The sequence below is a fragment of the Prunus persica genome, chromosome G2 (genome assembly GCF_000346465.2).
Source record: "Prunus persica cultivar Lovell chromosome G2, Prunus_persica_NCBIv2, whole genome shotgun sequence".
Taxonomy (NCBI): domain Eukaryota; kingdom Viridiplantae; phylum Streptophyta; class Magnoliopsida; order Rosales; family Rosaceae; genus Prunus; species Prunus persica.
In genome coordinates, this window is record NC_034010.1 from 21545997 (window position 1) to 21560192 (window position 14196).

A 14196-nucleotide genomic window follows, 5' to 3' on the forward strand; every position below is an offset into this window, starting at 1 on the left:
TCTCTCTTTTCTCATCAACTCTCGGTGCTTTCCACTCTTCATTTTTCCCAAATGCATGTTCCCTTTTATAAGCCAAACATTTGCTCTTCAACCACCCAATGGCAAAAGCAAAACACACAAGTCAAAAGGTAAAAGTAAGCCATCAATGCTTGCCATTAATTTGTCTCCTCAACCACCCAATGGCAAAAGCAAAACACACAAGTCAAAAGGTAAAAGTAAGCCATCAATGCTAGCCATTAATTTGTCTCCAATTTTTCTGCTAGCCGAAAGCACCGAAAGCAGTTTTGCTTTTGACTAATTTTTGAGCCAATCATCAACATATAGTTGCAACTTACTTCTCTGAGGTGCTTCGAAAAACATGGCTGAGGAAAATCCTGCGGATGGAGATGTAATCAAGGAGGAGGGCAAGGCAGCATCGAACGGCCACTCAGCAGTGGAGGACTCTCAAAACAACCCACAAGATACAAGCAGGAGCAAGGAGGATGGCACCAAAACAGTATCATATTACAAGCTTTTCTCCTTTGCCGATTCCTTAGATTACCTGCTAATGTCTGTTGGTACAATCAGCGCTATTGGAAATGGGGCCTCTGTCGCTCTAATGACCATAATCTTTGGAGATTTGATTAATTCCTTTGGACAAACTGGGAATAATAAAGAAGTGGTTGATGCAGTTTCCAAGGTAAATATTATGTGACTGTAATATTGTTCTGTCCAGTTCTATTAGAACTGCGATGACTGAGCTTACTTCTGTTTTAACATCTATTTTGGTTCTCTGGTTCCTCTAACTTAGTTGAAATTGTAATGAACAAGGCTTAATCAGATATAATTTGGCCAATTCAATATTCTCAGGTGGCTCTAAAGTTAGTCTACTTGGCGGTGGGAGCTGCTGCAGCTTCCTTTCTACGTAAGTACACTGAACTGCCTGCTGGTGCACCAAACAAATAATTTGGCTTTTTGGAAACTGAGATTAGTAGCTTTCTCTCTATGCCAGAGATGTCTTGCTGGATGGTCACTGGAGAGAGACAGGCTGCTCGAATAAGAAGTTTATACTTGAAAACAATATTGAGGCAAGATGTTGGCTTTTTTGATAAAGAAATTAACACTGGTGAAATTGTTGGGAGGATGTCAGGTGATACTGTGCTCATTCAAGAGGCCATGGGCGAGAAGGTATTTACATGCCACACACAAAAGCCTTAAGCTGTTGCTATTTTCTCCAGTAACCTCCATTCTTTCATTTTCTTATTGCAGGTAGGAACTTTTATCCAGTTAATTGCAACATTCGTAGGAGGCTTTGTCATAGCATTTGTTAAGGGATGGCTTCTCACCCTTGTCATGCTATCTTGTATCCCCCTTGTTGTCCTCTCTGGTGCCGTCATGAGCATCCTTATATCAAAGATGGCTTCCAGTGGACAAACTGCTTATTCAGTGGCAGCAACTGTGGTAGAGCAGACAATTGGTTCAATCAGAACAGTAGGCCTACTTGTCTTTAAGATCTTTAAAACAAAAATTTATTATTTCTATTTTCTTAGTGAAGAACTAAAACTTGTGTTCCTAATTCAGGTTGCATCGTTTACAGGAGAAAAGCAAGCTATAGCTAATTACAACAACTCCTTAATTAAAGCTTACAACTCTGGTGTGCAAGAGGGTTTGGCATCTGGGTTCGGAATTGGTTCGGCTATGCTGATTATGATGTGTAGTTATGCTCTGGCTATATGGTTTGGAGGAAAGATGATACTTGAAAAAGGATATACAGGAGGGGAAGTCATTAATGTAGTTTCCGCTGTGTTGACTGGCTCCGCGTAAGTTGCTTGCAGTAAAATTTAATGAACAAATTTGTTGATCCTAGTACTATTGTACTAGTGTTTGCATTTTTACTTGATCTACTGACTACTCCCCCTCCCTCCTTGGGTCCAAAATTTGATATGTGATTCTTCAGAAGATCAAGATATAACTTTTCTGCTTTCTATGATAAATTTTCAGGTCTCTTGGGCAGGCATCTCCATGCTTGAGTGTATTTGCTGCTGGACAAGCTGCAGCTTATAAGATGTTTGAAACAATTGACAGAAAGCCAGAGATTGATGCTTCTGACACTAATGGGCAACAATTACATGATATCCGTGGGGACATAGAACTGAGGGATGTTTATTTTAGTTATCCGGCAAGACCAGATGAACAAATATTCGATGGATTTTCTCTCTCAATACATAGTGGTGCAACGGCTGCTTTGGTTGGAGAGAGTGGAAGTGGTAAATCAACTGTAGTCAGTTTGATTGAGAGATTTTATGACCCCCTAGCTGGCGAAGTTCTTATTGATGGGATTAATCTCAAAGAGTTCCAGTTGAAATGGATCAGACAGAAAATAGGCCTTGTCAGCCAGGAACCCGTTTTATTTACTTGTAGCATTAAAGATAATATTGCCTATGGAAAGGATGGTGCAACCACTGAAGAAATAAGGGCTGCTGCTGAACTTGCCAATGCTGCTAAATTCATAGACAAACTGCCTCAGGTTAAATTCATTTAAACTTTCATCTAAGTTCTGGTATTTTGTGCTCTGAACTTTTTGTGTGAATTCTTAATTTCCACGACCATGGAAGCTTATTGAGACATCCAGTGATCTTATCATTTTGTTACATGAATTTTCTAAAAACTCGGATTATTTCGATCAACTTATTCATTTCCTTTTTTCTTATTTGTGGTTTTGTGATTTATGCATTTAGGGACTAGACACAATGGTTGGTGAGCATGGAACTCAGCTATCTGGGGGCCAAAAGCAGAGAGTTGCAATAGCTAGAGCAATTCTCAAAGACCCAAGAATTCTACTTTTAGATGAAGCCACGAGTGCTCTTGATGCAGAATCTGAGAGCATTGTGCAGGAGGCACTGGACAGAATTATGATCAACCGGACTACTGTCGTCGTAGCCCACCGCTTGAACACAGTAAGGAATGCTGACACCATTGCTGTTATACATCGAGGAACAATTGTTGAAAAAGGTAATGCATTTGTTTATGTTGTCCTGTTCTGCCATTTGAAGGCCAGATCGTATTGTCTATAGTTCAACATAATGTTACAATTCATCTTATTCTTAGTGCATGGGTTTTGCACTTACTGATCGTTTTCAACTGAGCAGGTCCACATTCTGAGCTAATTATGGACCCTGAAGGAGCGTATAGCCAGCTTATAAGGTTGCAAGAAATGAGCAGCGTGTCAGAACAGACTGCTGTAAATGATCACGAAAGGCTTAGCAGCGTGGATTCTCGAAGACATTCAAGTCAAAGATTTTCAAACTTACGATCCATAAGCAGGGGATCATCTGGAAGCGGAAATAGTAACCGTCATTCCTTCTCAATCACATACGGTGTGCCCACTGCAGTCGATTCTCTTGAAACAGCATCTGTAGGACGTGATATTCCTGCTTCAGCATCATCAAGAGGGCCTCCAGAAGTCTCACTTCGTCGCCTGGCTTACCTGAACAAGCCAGAGATCCTAGTATTATTACTAGGTACTATAGCCGCAGCAGTCAATGGGGCAATCTTACCTATTTTTTCGATATTGCTATCCAGTGTAATCAAGACCTTCTACAAGCCACCTCCTCAACTCCGTAAGGATTCAAAGTTTTGGGCATTAATCTTCATTGTTCTTGGAGTGGTAGCTTTCATAGCAGTGCCAGCAAGACAATACTTTTTTGCTGTGGCAGGGTGTAATTTAATAAAACGAGTTCGATCAATGTGCTATGAGAAGGTGGTTTACATGGAAGTAAGTTGGTTTGACGATCCTGAGCACTCAAGTGGTGCAATTGGTGCAAGGCTTTCTACAGATGCAGCTTCTCTGCGTGGGATGGTTGGAGATGCACTAGGTTTGCTGGTTGAGAATTCAGCAACTGCAATTGTTGGTTTGTGTATTGCTTTTGTGGCAAATTGGCAACTTGCTCTTATAATCCTGGTTTTGCTGCCTCTATTAGGATTAACTGGTTATGTTCAAGTCAAGTTCTTGAAAGGATTCAGTGCAGATGCAAAGGTATTTCTCCGAAGTTTTTAAAGTTTATAGTATAGAACTTGTAGCTGGTGCAGTCAAAACACCATCCAATACGACATACATAATATATGTAAGACCAATCCTTTTTATCAATGCTGAAAATTTTAAATTGTTGCAGAAAATGTACGAGGACGCAAGTCAAGTAGCCAATGATGCAGTGGGGAGTATTCGAACAATTGCTTCCTTTTGTGCTGAAGAGAAGGTGATTGAATTGTACCAGAAGAAATGTGAAGGCCCTATTAAGACAGGGATAAGACGAGGGTTAATCAGCGGGACAGGTTTTGGGCTCTCGTTCTTTTTTCTTTTTTCTGTGTATGCCTGCAGTTTTTATGCTGGAGCCCGACTTGTTGCAGCAGGCAAGACAACATTCTCTGATGTTTTCCGGGTAAGTTTTTATTCCCTTGCGCTACAAGTCTTCAAGTAAGTAAATAGATGAGAAAACATTAGCAGAGGATCCGAACTCTGCTAAATATGTGTTACTTGAGAATTAAATCTTCATTAGTCCATTCAGTCGATTGTTAACATTTCCCTGGTTTACAGGTTTTCTTTGCTCTAGCGATGACAGCTATTGGAGTGTCTCAGTCAGGTTCCCTAGCCCCTAATCTTGGTAAAGTAAAGAGCTCTGCTGCTTCCATATTTGCCATTCTTGACCGGAAATCAAAAATAGACTCTAGTGATGAATCTGGAACAACTATAGAAAATGTGAAGGGAGAAATTGAACTTCGCCATGTCAGTTTCAAGTATCCAACTAGACCTGATGTACCAATCTTCCAGGATCTTTGCTTGACCATTCATCATGGCAAGGTAACTTGGTAGCAATTTTATTCTTTTACTCATTCAAACAATGCATAAGATTTGGACCTCGTAGTCTAATTCAAGTTTCTCGGACTTACAAATTTGAATTATGTTATTCAGACAGTTGCTTTGGTTGGAGAAAGTGGAAGTGGGAAATCGACAGTCGTTTCACTGTTGCAGAGATTTTATGACCCTGATTCAGGTCACATTACATTAGATGGATTTGAAATACAAAAGCTACAGCTCAAGTGGTTGAGACAGCAAATGGGAATGGTGAGCCAGGAGCCTGTATTGTTTAATGACACTATCAGAGCCAACATTGCATATGGAAAGGAAGGGAATGCAACAGAGGCTGAAATTATAGCTGCTGCAGAATTGGCAAATGCTCACAAGTTCATCAGTAGTTTACAACAGGTAGGCACTACAAAATTAACAAGCTTGTCAATTTCTTTTGGCCACAAATACTATAATATAATCTATTGCCATGGTGCTGCATAAATGAGAAGGACTAGTTGATGAAAATTCACAAAATTTTATTCAGAACGTTGAAGATTGACCATGTGAAGTTTGGAAAAACAATGCAGGGTTATGATACAATAGTAGGAGAGCGGGGGATCAAATTGTCTGGTGGACAGAAGCAAAGGGTGGCAATTGCACGAGCTGTAATTAAGGCACCAAAGATACTACTACTAGATGAAGCCACAAGTGCTCTTGATGCTGAATCGGAACAAGTGGTTCAAGATGCATTGGACCGAATCATGGTGGATCGAACCACAATCGTGGTTGCCCATCGGTTATCCACAATAAAGTGTGCGGATGTAATTGCGGTGGTGAAAAATGGAGTCATTGCAGAGAAAGGAAAGCATGAAACTTTGATCGGTATCAAGGATGGCATTTATGCTTCTTTGGTAGCGTTGCATGCAAGTGCCTCATCTTAGATAGCTTTTATATTCTTTTTATACAGAGAAAGAGAAAGTATGTATGTTAAGTTGACGCAGCTTTCCTTTCTTTTAATTTTGATTATTAAATTACTTCAATGTCCTATTAAATGTTTTAGGTTTTTTTAATGAAGTTTTAGGGTTAGGTTTGTTTTAAGAAATCAATAGCAGTTTTATAATTTAAAAGAAGTTAAAAATCTTTTTGTTATGTTGTAAATAGGCTTTGAGTATGTTTAAAAAGTCCATTTCTTATAGAATTTTTTTTAATAATTTGGATTCCTATATTATGTATAATAGTGAATTTTCAAAAAAAAAAAATTATCAATTTGTTCAATTGGATTTATATAAATTTTTAAAATTTGATTGGGTTAGTTTTGTTAAGATTAGTTTATCTAAAAATTAAATATTTCGACCCAAAAAATAAAGAAAAAGAATAAGACAAAGTTTCTTTCCGCAAAAAAAAAACAGGCCAAAGATTAAATATTAAGAAAAGTTGGGAACTCTAACAAAAAAGAAAAACAGGAAACCGGACAACTTGAACAACAGGTTTCATTTTTATTTATTTATAAATCTTGGTGCATCGGTGCATGTGCACCGTAGAAGGTATATACTCACTTCACTCTCATGTTAATATTAATTATTCTACTTTGGAAATGGAAATCTTGGATTATTAGTTTAATAATTTTAAGTTTGATGTTTCCATTCTAATATAATATCTACATATAATGTACAAACACTTCCATTCCATGCCATAGTAGTTTTTGTTTTCATTTCCATGTACTCTAATCATATATCCCTTTGACAAAATACAACTTAATTAATTGTCCAAATTTTGACCCAACTATCCAAATTCTAATCCTAACCTTCCAAGAAGTTCAAACATTCCTTCTTTGTCTTTTGCTCGTTTGGTATACTGTATAAGACTATGGATAGGAGTAAATATTCAATGTCAATTGTTTTTGTGTTAAGTCGTGTTTTTCAATTCTCTGACTATTTTAAACGGGTTGGACTTTTAATACTCTCTTTACCTGACTAATTAATACAACCCACATACCCCTGTTTAGATAATACACGCTTAATTATACGGTTAGGGAAAAAGAACACATTCATGTGAAAAATTCTATTTTTATCTTCTTCTCCCCTAGGGTTCTTATTTGCTATCTTCTCCAAGTATCCATCTCTCTCTCATACTCTCTCCAATATGTTTCTTCTCTCTTATTCTGTCTTCATCTTCTCTTTCTTTATATATTTCATCTTTTATTAAATTTTGTGGAAACTAGGTTATGAGTTTTTATTTTTGTGGAAATTAGGTCAGAAATGTAATTGCATCGTGGAATTATTTATTTGTCTATGTTTTGCATTGAATTGAAACTCGATGTTTCAAAGAGCAACCAAAAAGCTTGGGTTTGGTTGCTGGGGAGTGGATGAGTTTGGTTCATAATTCAGTTTTCCAAGATTCAAACTTTAGTTTGGAGGATGAGTGGATTGTTCGATTTAATTTGGTCAATGCTGGAAATTAAATTTTAGTTAACTAAATTAACTAAAACGTATTTAGGCAAATTCATGGTGTTGGATGGATATATGGGATTAATGGCAAGAAGCCGCAGGTAAATTAAAAGCCCTTCCCACTAAATTACTCAATTTCCCTATGAATTTAAATTTTTATTAAATTATTAAAGAATTTAATATAAAAAAAATAGTCTGATCTGATGTTTTCCGAAACAGCACCAAACATAGTATAACTTAGTGATACTATTTATCCGGAATAACACCAAACGCCTTATTATATTATGGATAAACAATCAGTACTCTCTGGAACATATTAATACTATCCGACATAAATGAGTCAGTACAGTCCGACATACCATATGAGCCCTAAGACCCAACTATCCAAATTGCATTGTAGGGGTAAGCATCGGTTCGAAACCAATGGTTTTTTTTTTACCAATGCAATTCAATCCAATCTTTTATTGGATTACAAATTTTACAATCCAATCTAATATGGTTGGAAGTTAGGATCCAATGTACATTGGATTGGATTGGATTGGATGATCGGTTTGTATGAAAAAATAATCATGACAAAAAAACTTCATAATCTTTCATTACATATGATACAAAATTCAATATGATGAAAGATATGACATTAATATATTAAGTTTTAATATAAATTAGAATAATGCTACTCTTACCACATTTGTATACCACATTCCCAAACTACCTTATATTGCAGATGACGTGGACAACCACATATCAATTAAAATTATTTAACATTTTCTTTTCTTTTATGATTTATTAAGACTTTTAAAAAAAATTTCAATTAAACTTTCTTTATTAAAATACACTTCATTGATTTCAATTAAACTTTCTTTTCAATAATAGACAAACACCTCATTTCATATTCCATGCCATAGTTTTTGTTTTGCTACCATGCTTGTCTTATTCCTTATTCTATTTCTCGTCTTTAAATTTCTCACCTTTAGCACATGCATTAGCTGGCTGGCCACTAGGTTTCTTTCTCTTTTCTTCTTCGTTTGATTCCTCACTGTGATTTCTCACTGCCTGCAGTGTGAGGCTTCTTAAGTTTTGGTTTTGTTTTGATATTTTTTCATTTTATTGCAACGAACCCTTCTCACACGCACCCAAAAAAAAAAAAAAAAAAAGAATATTGGAATAAGTGGGTTTTTTTTTTTTAATATTTTTGCTTACTGATCAACTCTATATTCAATTAGATTAAGTTGGTTTATGTAGTCAATTTTGTGCCCAAAAAACAAACAAAATAATGTGCCTGGTTTCTAATTCAATCTAAAAACAAGGGCTTTCCATATGTAAGTAAGCCCATAAACAGGGCCCTAAATATAAATACTAATTAAAAAAACACCTACAATACTCAAATCTTAGGAAAAAACTTATTTCACTTAATTTTTTTTTTTTCAAACAAAGGAGGGACCAAATATACCATATAAGCCTTTTTAAAAAAACCTAAAATTACAATACTGCCATCATAATGGTATTTCATACATCATTCAAAATAAATAAAAAAATATAGTACAACTAGTTTTTTTTCCCTTCAATTTATAGGTTATATATATAAATTTGTCCTCCCAGTCATTCTCTTTTCAACAATTTGTTTGGTGACTGGAGCTCAACAATGTCATCCAAGCGGCAGAATTAAAGGAAGGAAGGCCCCTGCTGGACAATGCAACCAGGAGAATGACTCTGATTGCTGTGTCGCCGGCAAAATGTACCCAACCTACACATGTTCACCGCCATTGTACGGGAGGCCTACCTCACTCTTAACAGTTCCGAGGCAGGTGGTGATGGCGGCGGTCCATCAGAATGTGACAACAAATACTACAATGACAACACACCAGTTGTTGCGTTGTCCACTGGATGGTACAACAATGGAGGAAGGTGCCATAACAACATCACAATTAGCACTAACGGGCGCAGCGTGGTGGCCATGGTGGTGGATGAGTGTGACTCTACTGAGGGATGTGATGCAGACCATGACTACCAACCTCCTTGTCCTAACAATATTGTTGATGCTTCAAAGGCTGTCTGGAAAGCCTTGGGTGTGCCTGAGGACAACTGGGGTGGCTTAGATATCACATGGTCCGACGCGTAGTTATATCAGTGTGATCTGTCTAAGCTAGCTTGTTGCTTTCTGTCTATGTATGTTTCATGTGTTCTATTATATAGAACATACTAGATAGAACTTGTATTATCATATTTTGTTTAATAAAATGTTATAGATTTTTAATGAAAATGCAAAACAACTTGTCATTTTCTTTTGGCATTTCCTGTATCCAAGTAGCTTGACCTGGGTGCATTTTAATAACAGATTGTCTCACTGAACACCCTGTATACGGAAGTTGTTTATATGCAAGGTTTCAGAGTATAATGAAGCGCTGATGAAAACTGTTCGAAAAATCGGCCTAGGCGGCCGCCTAGGCGCTAGGCGGGAGGACACCACCGCGATTTCACCCTAATCATCAAGGGTGGGTGCCAGGGAGTTAGGCTGCGCTTGGGGGGGCGTTTTGCCTTTGAGGGGCCGACTTAGAGCGGTTGAAGAGCGCAGGAGGCGGCGACGCGTAAGAGGCGCTGAGCCGGTGCTGGGAAGAAGAAGATATTAGACCTAATTTTTCACGTAACTGACGGGTTGGGCTTAGTAAAATGGACTTAAACATTGTATTAAAATGGGCCTTCTTTTAAACATAACGAAATGGGCCCATATTGAAAAAAGTAAACCCTTTTTTTGTAGTTTTTTTTATATCAAGGTTGCAGAAAGATACAAAAGTAAAAGTCAGATAATTTCAAGGTTCGAAAATGTTAAAGATTTCTTTTATATATCCTTTTATTTTGCATGATTTTGGTATAAATTTATAATTGTAATACAAAATAATTATATTAAAAAAATGCCTAGGCGGCTGTTTAGGCCACGATTACTCCTATGGACGCCAGACCCCTACATGTCTCTCGCCGCCTACTGCCTAGCAATTTTTCAAACATTGGAAATGATGGATGGTTTATGACTTTTAATAGTGTTTTAGTGAATCGACAGTGTTCTTTACCTTTAATTAATTCAAGTAGCTTGTCAGTGAATGAATACTATAAATATTTTTTCCTTGTATTAAAATTCACCCCTTTTGATATCAACATAAGAGTAATACAAAATAAAGACTACTTGTTTACATTATATATATATAATTTTCAAGCATCAGCCCAAGTAATATCCATATATCCCCAGTCATTTTTCGGAACTCCCAATGCTTCCCAAACTGCTCTTGAGGCATCAACAATATTGTCAGCACATGGAGGCTGGTAATCATGGACTTCATCGCATCCCATCGTCGAATCGCATTCATCGACAACCATTGCCACCACACTGCTCCCATTGGCACTTATAGTAATGTTGTTGAGGCACCTGGATTTTCTGTTGAACCAGCCGGTTGATAGTGCAACAATTGGTCTGTCATCAGAGTGATACTTCTTGTCACATTCTGATGGACCGCCGCCATCCCCTCCCTTCTCGAAGCTGTTGAGGGTTAGAACTGCCTTGGTGTGGCTAGACACTTGGGGTGAGCACTTGTAAGTTGTGTAGATCTTGCCTTTAAAGCAACAATCGGAGTCGTCCTCCGTGTTGCATTTTCCATGAGGAGGTTTCTTCCCTATGATTTTGCCACTAGGCCTGCAAACTTGAGCTTCAACCTCTAAACAATTTAAAGCAAGAACAAACAGTATAGGAAGAGACACTAATAAGATTGTATTCTTCATGCTCTCTTCTTGAATAGCTTGATCCTTTTTCAAATTTTGATGCACAATTAGGAGTGATAATGGGATATTTATATAGGGAAGGATTCCTAAAACAATATAAGCTTAAGTGCTTGGAGGCAACGATAGCTTGCATTACAATGTTCAAACAATGGTACCATATTAACAGTCATGAAGGCATCGCTGCGTCGCTGTCACGGTCTGATTTGGCGCTGTTAGATCGATTATTATAAAGATAATTTATGGCAAAAATGGACATTTTAGTGCTAGCAGCAGACGGGTTCAAAGACTTCTCTTAGATAGAGTAGCATAATGTACATGGAACATATAATTGTCTCTTTGTGTTTGCCTTTGGGGAATTCACACAGTCACTTTCTGTATGTTCCATTGGGGAGTTTAATCCAAATCATCTTTAATCAATTAGGACATGTCCGTTACGTTGATGGAGAAGATTTGTTGAATTTTGATTGTTCTTTTGGCACTGGGACTTGCTATATATACCACCCTCAAATGCCTTTATTCATCAAACACATCCTACACAAGAGCACACAAGTAGAGACAGAGAGAAACAGAGGGAAAATGAAGAGCTTAGCAATTTTCTCAAAAGGCTCCATTGGCCTACTGGTAATTCTCCTCGCAACAATTTGCTTGGTGACTGAAGCTCAGCAATGTCGTCCAAGCGGCAGAATCAGAGGAAGGAAGGCCCCTGCTGGACAATGCAACCAGGAGAATGACTCTGACTGCTGTGTCGCCGGCAAAATGTACCCGACCTACACTTGTTCACCGCCATTGTCCGAGAGCACCAAGGCCTACCTCACTCTTAACAGTTTCGAGGCAGGTGGTGATGGTGGCGGTCCATCAGAATGTGACAACAAATACCACAACGACAACACACCAGTTGTGGCATTGTCCACTGGATGGTACAACAATGGAGGAAGGTGCCATAACAACATCACAATTAGCGCTAATGGGCGCAGTGTGGTGGCCATGGTGGTGGATGAGTGTGACTCTACTGAGGGATGTGATGCTGACCATGACTACCAACCTCCTTGTCCTAACAACATTGTTGATGCTTCAAAGGCTGTCTGGAAAGCCTTGGGTGTGCCTGAGGACAACTGGGGTGGCTTAGATATCACTTGGTCCGATGCTTAGTTGCATTTTAGTACCGTATCTCTATAGTTGTATTTGCTTTTTGTTGTCAAAGTCTGTGGAATGTTGTTTTTCTATGAAATTATTTTGTTTCAATATGGACTTTCTTTCTGTTTTAGTTTTGTTACCAAACTAGTCTCCACCATCTGGATTTCTAACTTACGAATGTAGTACATGTGACAACAAGATGGAGGTCAACCCTTCAAAACCTCTATCTTGCTTAATCTATTACACTAGTATTCATATAGATTGCTTGTCGCACAAGGCCTTGAATGCTTCACCAGTTTGTAACCAAAAAAAAAAAACTTTAAAAAAAAAACAAACAAACAAATAAAGACGAAAAGATGGGTGTGTTTTTTTTCTCTTTACAAGAGATTGTCTAAGTTTGATATACATTGTTGATTCTTTTTTTGAAAGCTTAAACTTTTAAGGTTAGTGATTATCTAACATGGCATGAAAACCTTCTTTGAAAGTGGTCGTGAGTTTGAAACTACTCTTTTTTTGGAATGTTGATGTGGATGCCAATGCCATATGACCAATAAAAGAAACCATTCCTTCCCCTATAAGGCAAAAGTTTCCTCATTCTGAATAAGCAAAAAGAATAGTTAATTAATTCAAAACTCAAAAGTGAGCAAACACGATCAAGTTCAAGTTTGCCATAAACGATTTTAACCGTGAAATCTTAACGGTGGATAATGATATTTTAGGCCAAAAACCCTCCAATTTTCATGGTTTCGAGAGTTAGTTTTGTTTATTTTTTTGGGCACATAGTTTTGAGAGTTACTTAAAAACAACTAACACAAGCAAAGGTGGTGCACAATAATATGGACCACTAATTCAAGATTTATAAACTAGGATTTGTGACCACATATCCACTATACCAACTATAGAGGGAAGTGCACATAAACCAACCACGCACTAGCCACCTTCTCTATGACTTTTTATTATTTATAGCCCAAATATAATTTTTATAAAAACTTTTCAAATATATATATAGAAAAAAACCCACTTGTACTCACTGTATATGATATATACCTAACAAAGATTTTGACCCCTAGCTTTGTTTAGGCAGGAGGATTCATTTTAAAAATTAATCAAGCCAATAGGTCATGGCCCTTAAATGAAGAGCTGGAGAGAAACACAGGTAGGGATGGAGAGAAAAATGTTTCCCAGAGGCTCCACTGTCCTACTAGTCATTCTCCTTTCAACAATTTGCTTGGTCACAGAAGCCCAGCAATGCCGTCCAAGCGGCAGAATTAGAGGAAGGCAGCCTCCTCCTGGACAGTGCAACCAGGAGAACGACTCTGACTGCTGTGTAGAAGGCAAAATGTACCCAACCTACCGATGCTCGCCCCCATTGTCCCGGCATACCAAGGCCTACCTCACTCTCAACAGCTTCGAGGCAGGGGGCGATGGAGGTGGTCCATCGGAATGTGACAACAAATACCACAATGACAGCAACCGAGTTGTGGCTTTGTCCACTGGATGGTACAACAATGGAGGAAGGTGCCATAACCACATCAGAATTAATGGTAACGGGCGCAGTGTGGTGGCCATGGTGGTGGATGAGTGTGACTCTATGGAGGGATGTGATGTGGATCATGATTATCAACCTCCATGTCCTAACAACATTGTTGATGCCTCAAAGGCTGTTTGGGAAGCATTGGGTGTGCCTCGGGGCCAATGGGGTGGCTTAGATATCACATGGTCTGATGCTTAGTTACATTAGTGTCTGTTGCTTGATGTTTTTTTATGGTGGAATATGTTCTTAGCAGTTCGTTAATGTATTAGCTATATTGAATCTTCTGTTAATGTGACACGGACTTTTTGTCTACGCATGGTGTGCATGCCTCTGTTTTCAACCCTGTTTCTTTCTGTTTTCCTAGAACGACAAAGCATGATAAGTGTCGGGAAAAGTGGCTTGATCTTTCTTCTGTCGGTGGCCGAAATTGTAGAAAACACATGGAAAGGTCGAAAGGTGAATTGGGGCAATGAAAAAGAAACTAGGGG

At 38.1% G+C, this 14196-nt stretch overlaps 3 protein-coding genes and 1 pseudogene across 5 annotated transcripts; 3 read left to right on the plus strand and 1 right to left on the minus strand.

Annotated features, from left to right (window-relative positions):
- LOC18785728 (ABC transporter B family member 11) lies at positions 259-5788 on the plus strand. 3 transcript variants are annotated; one of them, XM_020556969.1, is made up of 13 exons: positions 260-679; positions 850-904; positions 992-1167; positions 1249-1470; positions 1561-1799; positions 1981-2506; positions 2718-2991; positions 3129-3854; positions 3960-4015; positions 4152-4418; positions 4574-4837; positions 4949-5242; positions 5413-5788. In XM_020556969.1, exons 1-13 carry the CDS (start codon positions 359-361, stop codon positions 5764-5766), a joined length of 3774 nt encoding a protein of 1257 aa, XP_020412558.1. In that variant the 5' UTR covers positions 260-358; the 3' UTR covers positions 5767-5788. The 3 variants fall into 3 exon arrangements, with proteins under 3 accessions (XP_007219098.1, XP_020412558.1, XP_020412559.1); XM_007219036.2 differs by having other exon boundaries at positions 259-679; positions 3129-4015; XM_020556970.1 differs by lacking the exons at positions 260-679; positions 850-904 and having other exon boundaries at positions 1077-1167; positions 1577-1799; positions 3129-4015.
- Positions 7608-9469, plus strand: LOC18785647 (annotated as a pseudogene).
- On the minus strand, positions 10477-11040 carry LOC18785865 (putative ripening-related protein 1). Its single transcript, XM_007220886.1, has one exon. The coding sequence runs from the start codon at positions 11038-11040 to the stop codon at positions 10477-10479; it is 564 nt and encodes a 187-aa protein (XP_007220948.1).
- Positions 11617-14020, plus strand: LOC18787487. Its single transcript, XM_007219613.2, has 2 exons — positions 11617-12183; positions 13421-14020. The coding sequence occupies exons 1-2, from the start codon at positions 11617-11619 to the stop codon at positions 13904-13906; spliced, it is 1053 nt and encodes a 350-aa protein (XP_007219675.2). The 3' UTR covers positions 13907-14020.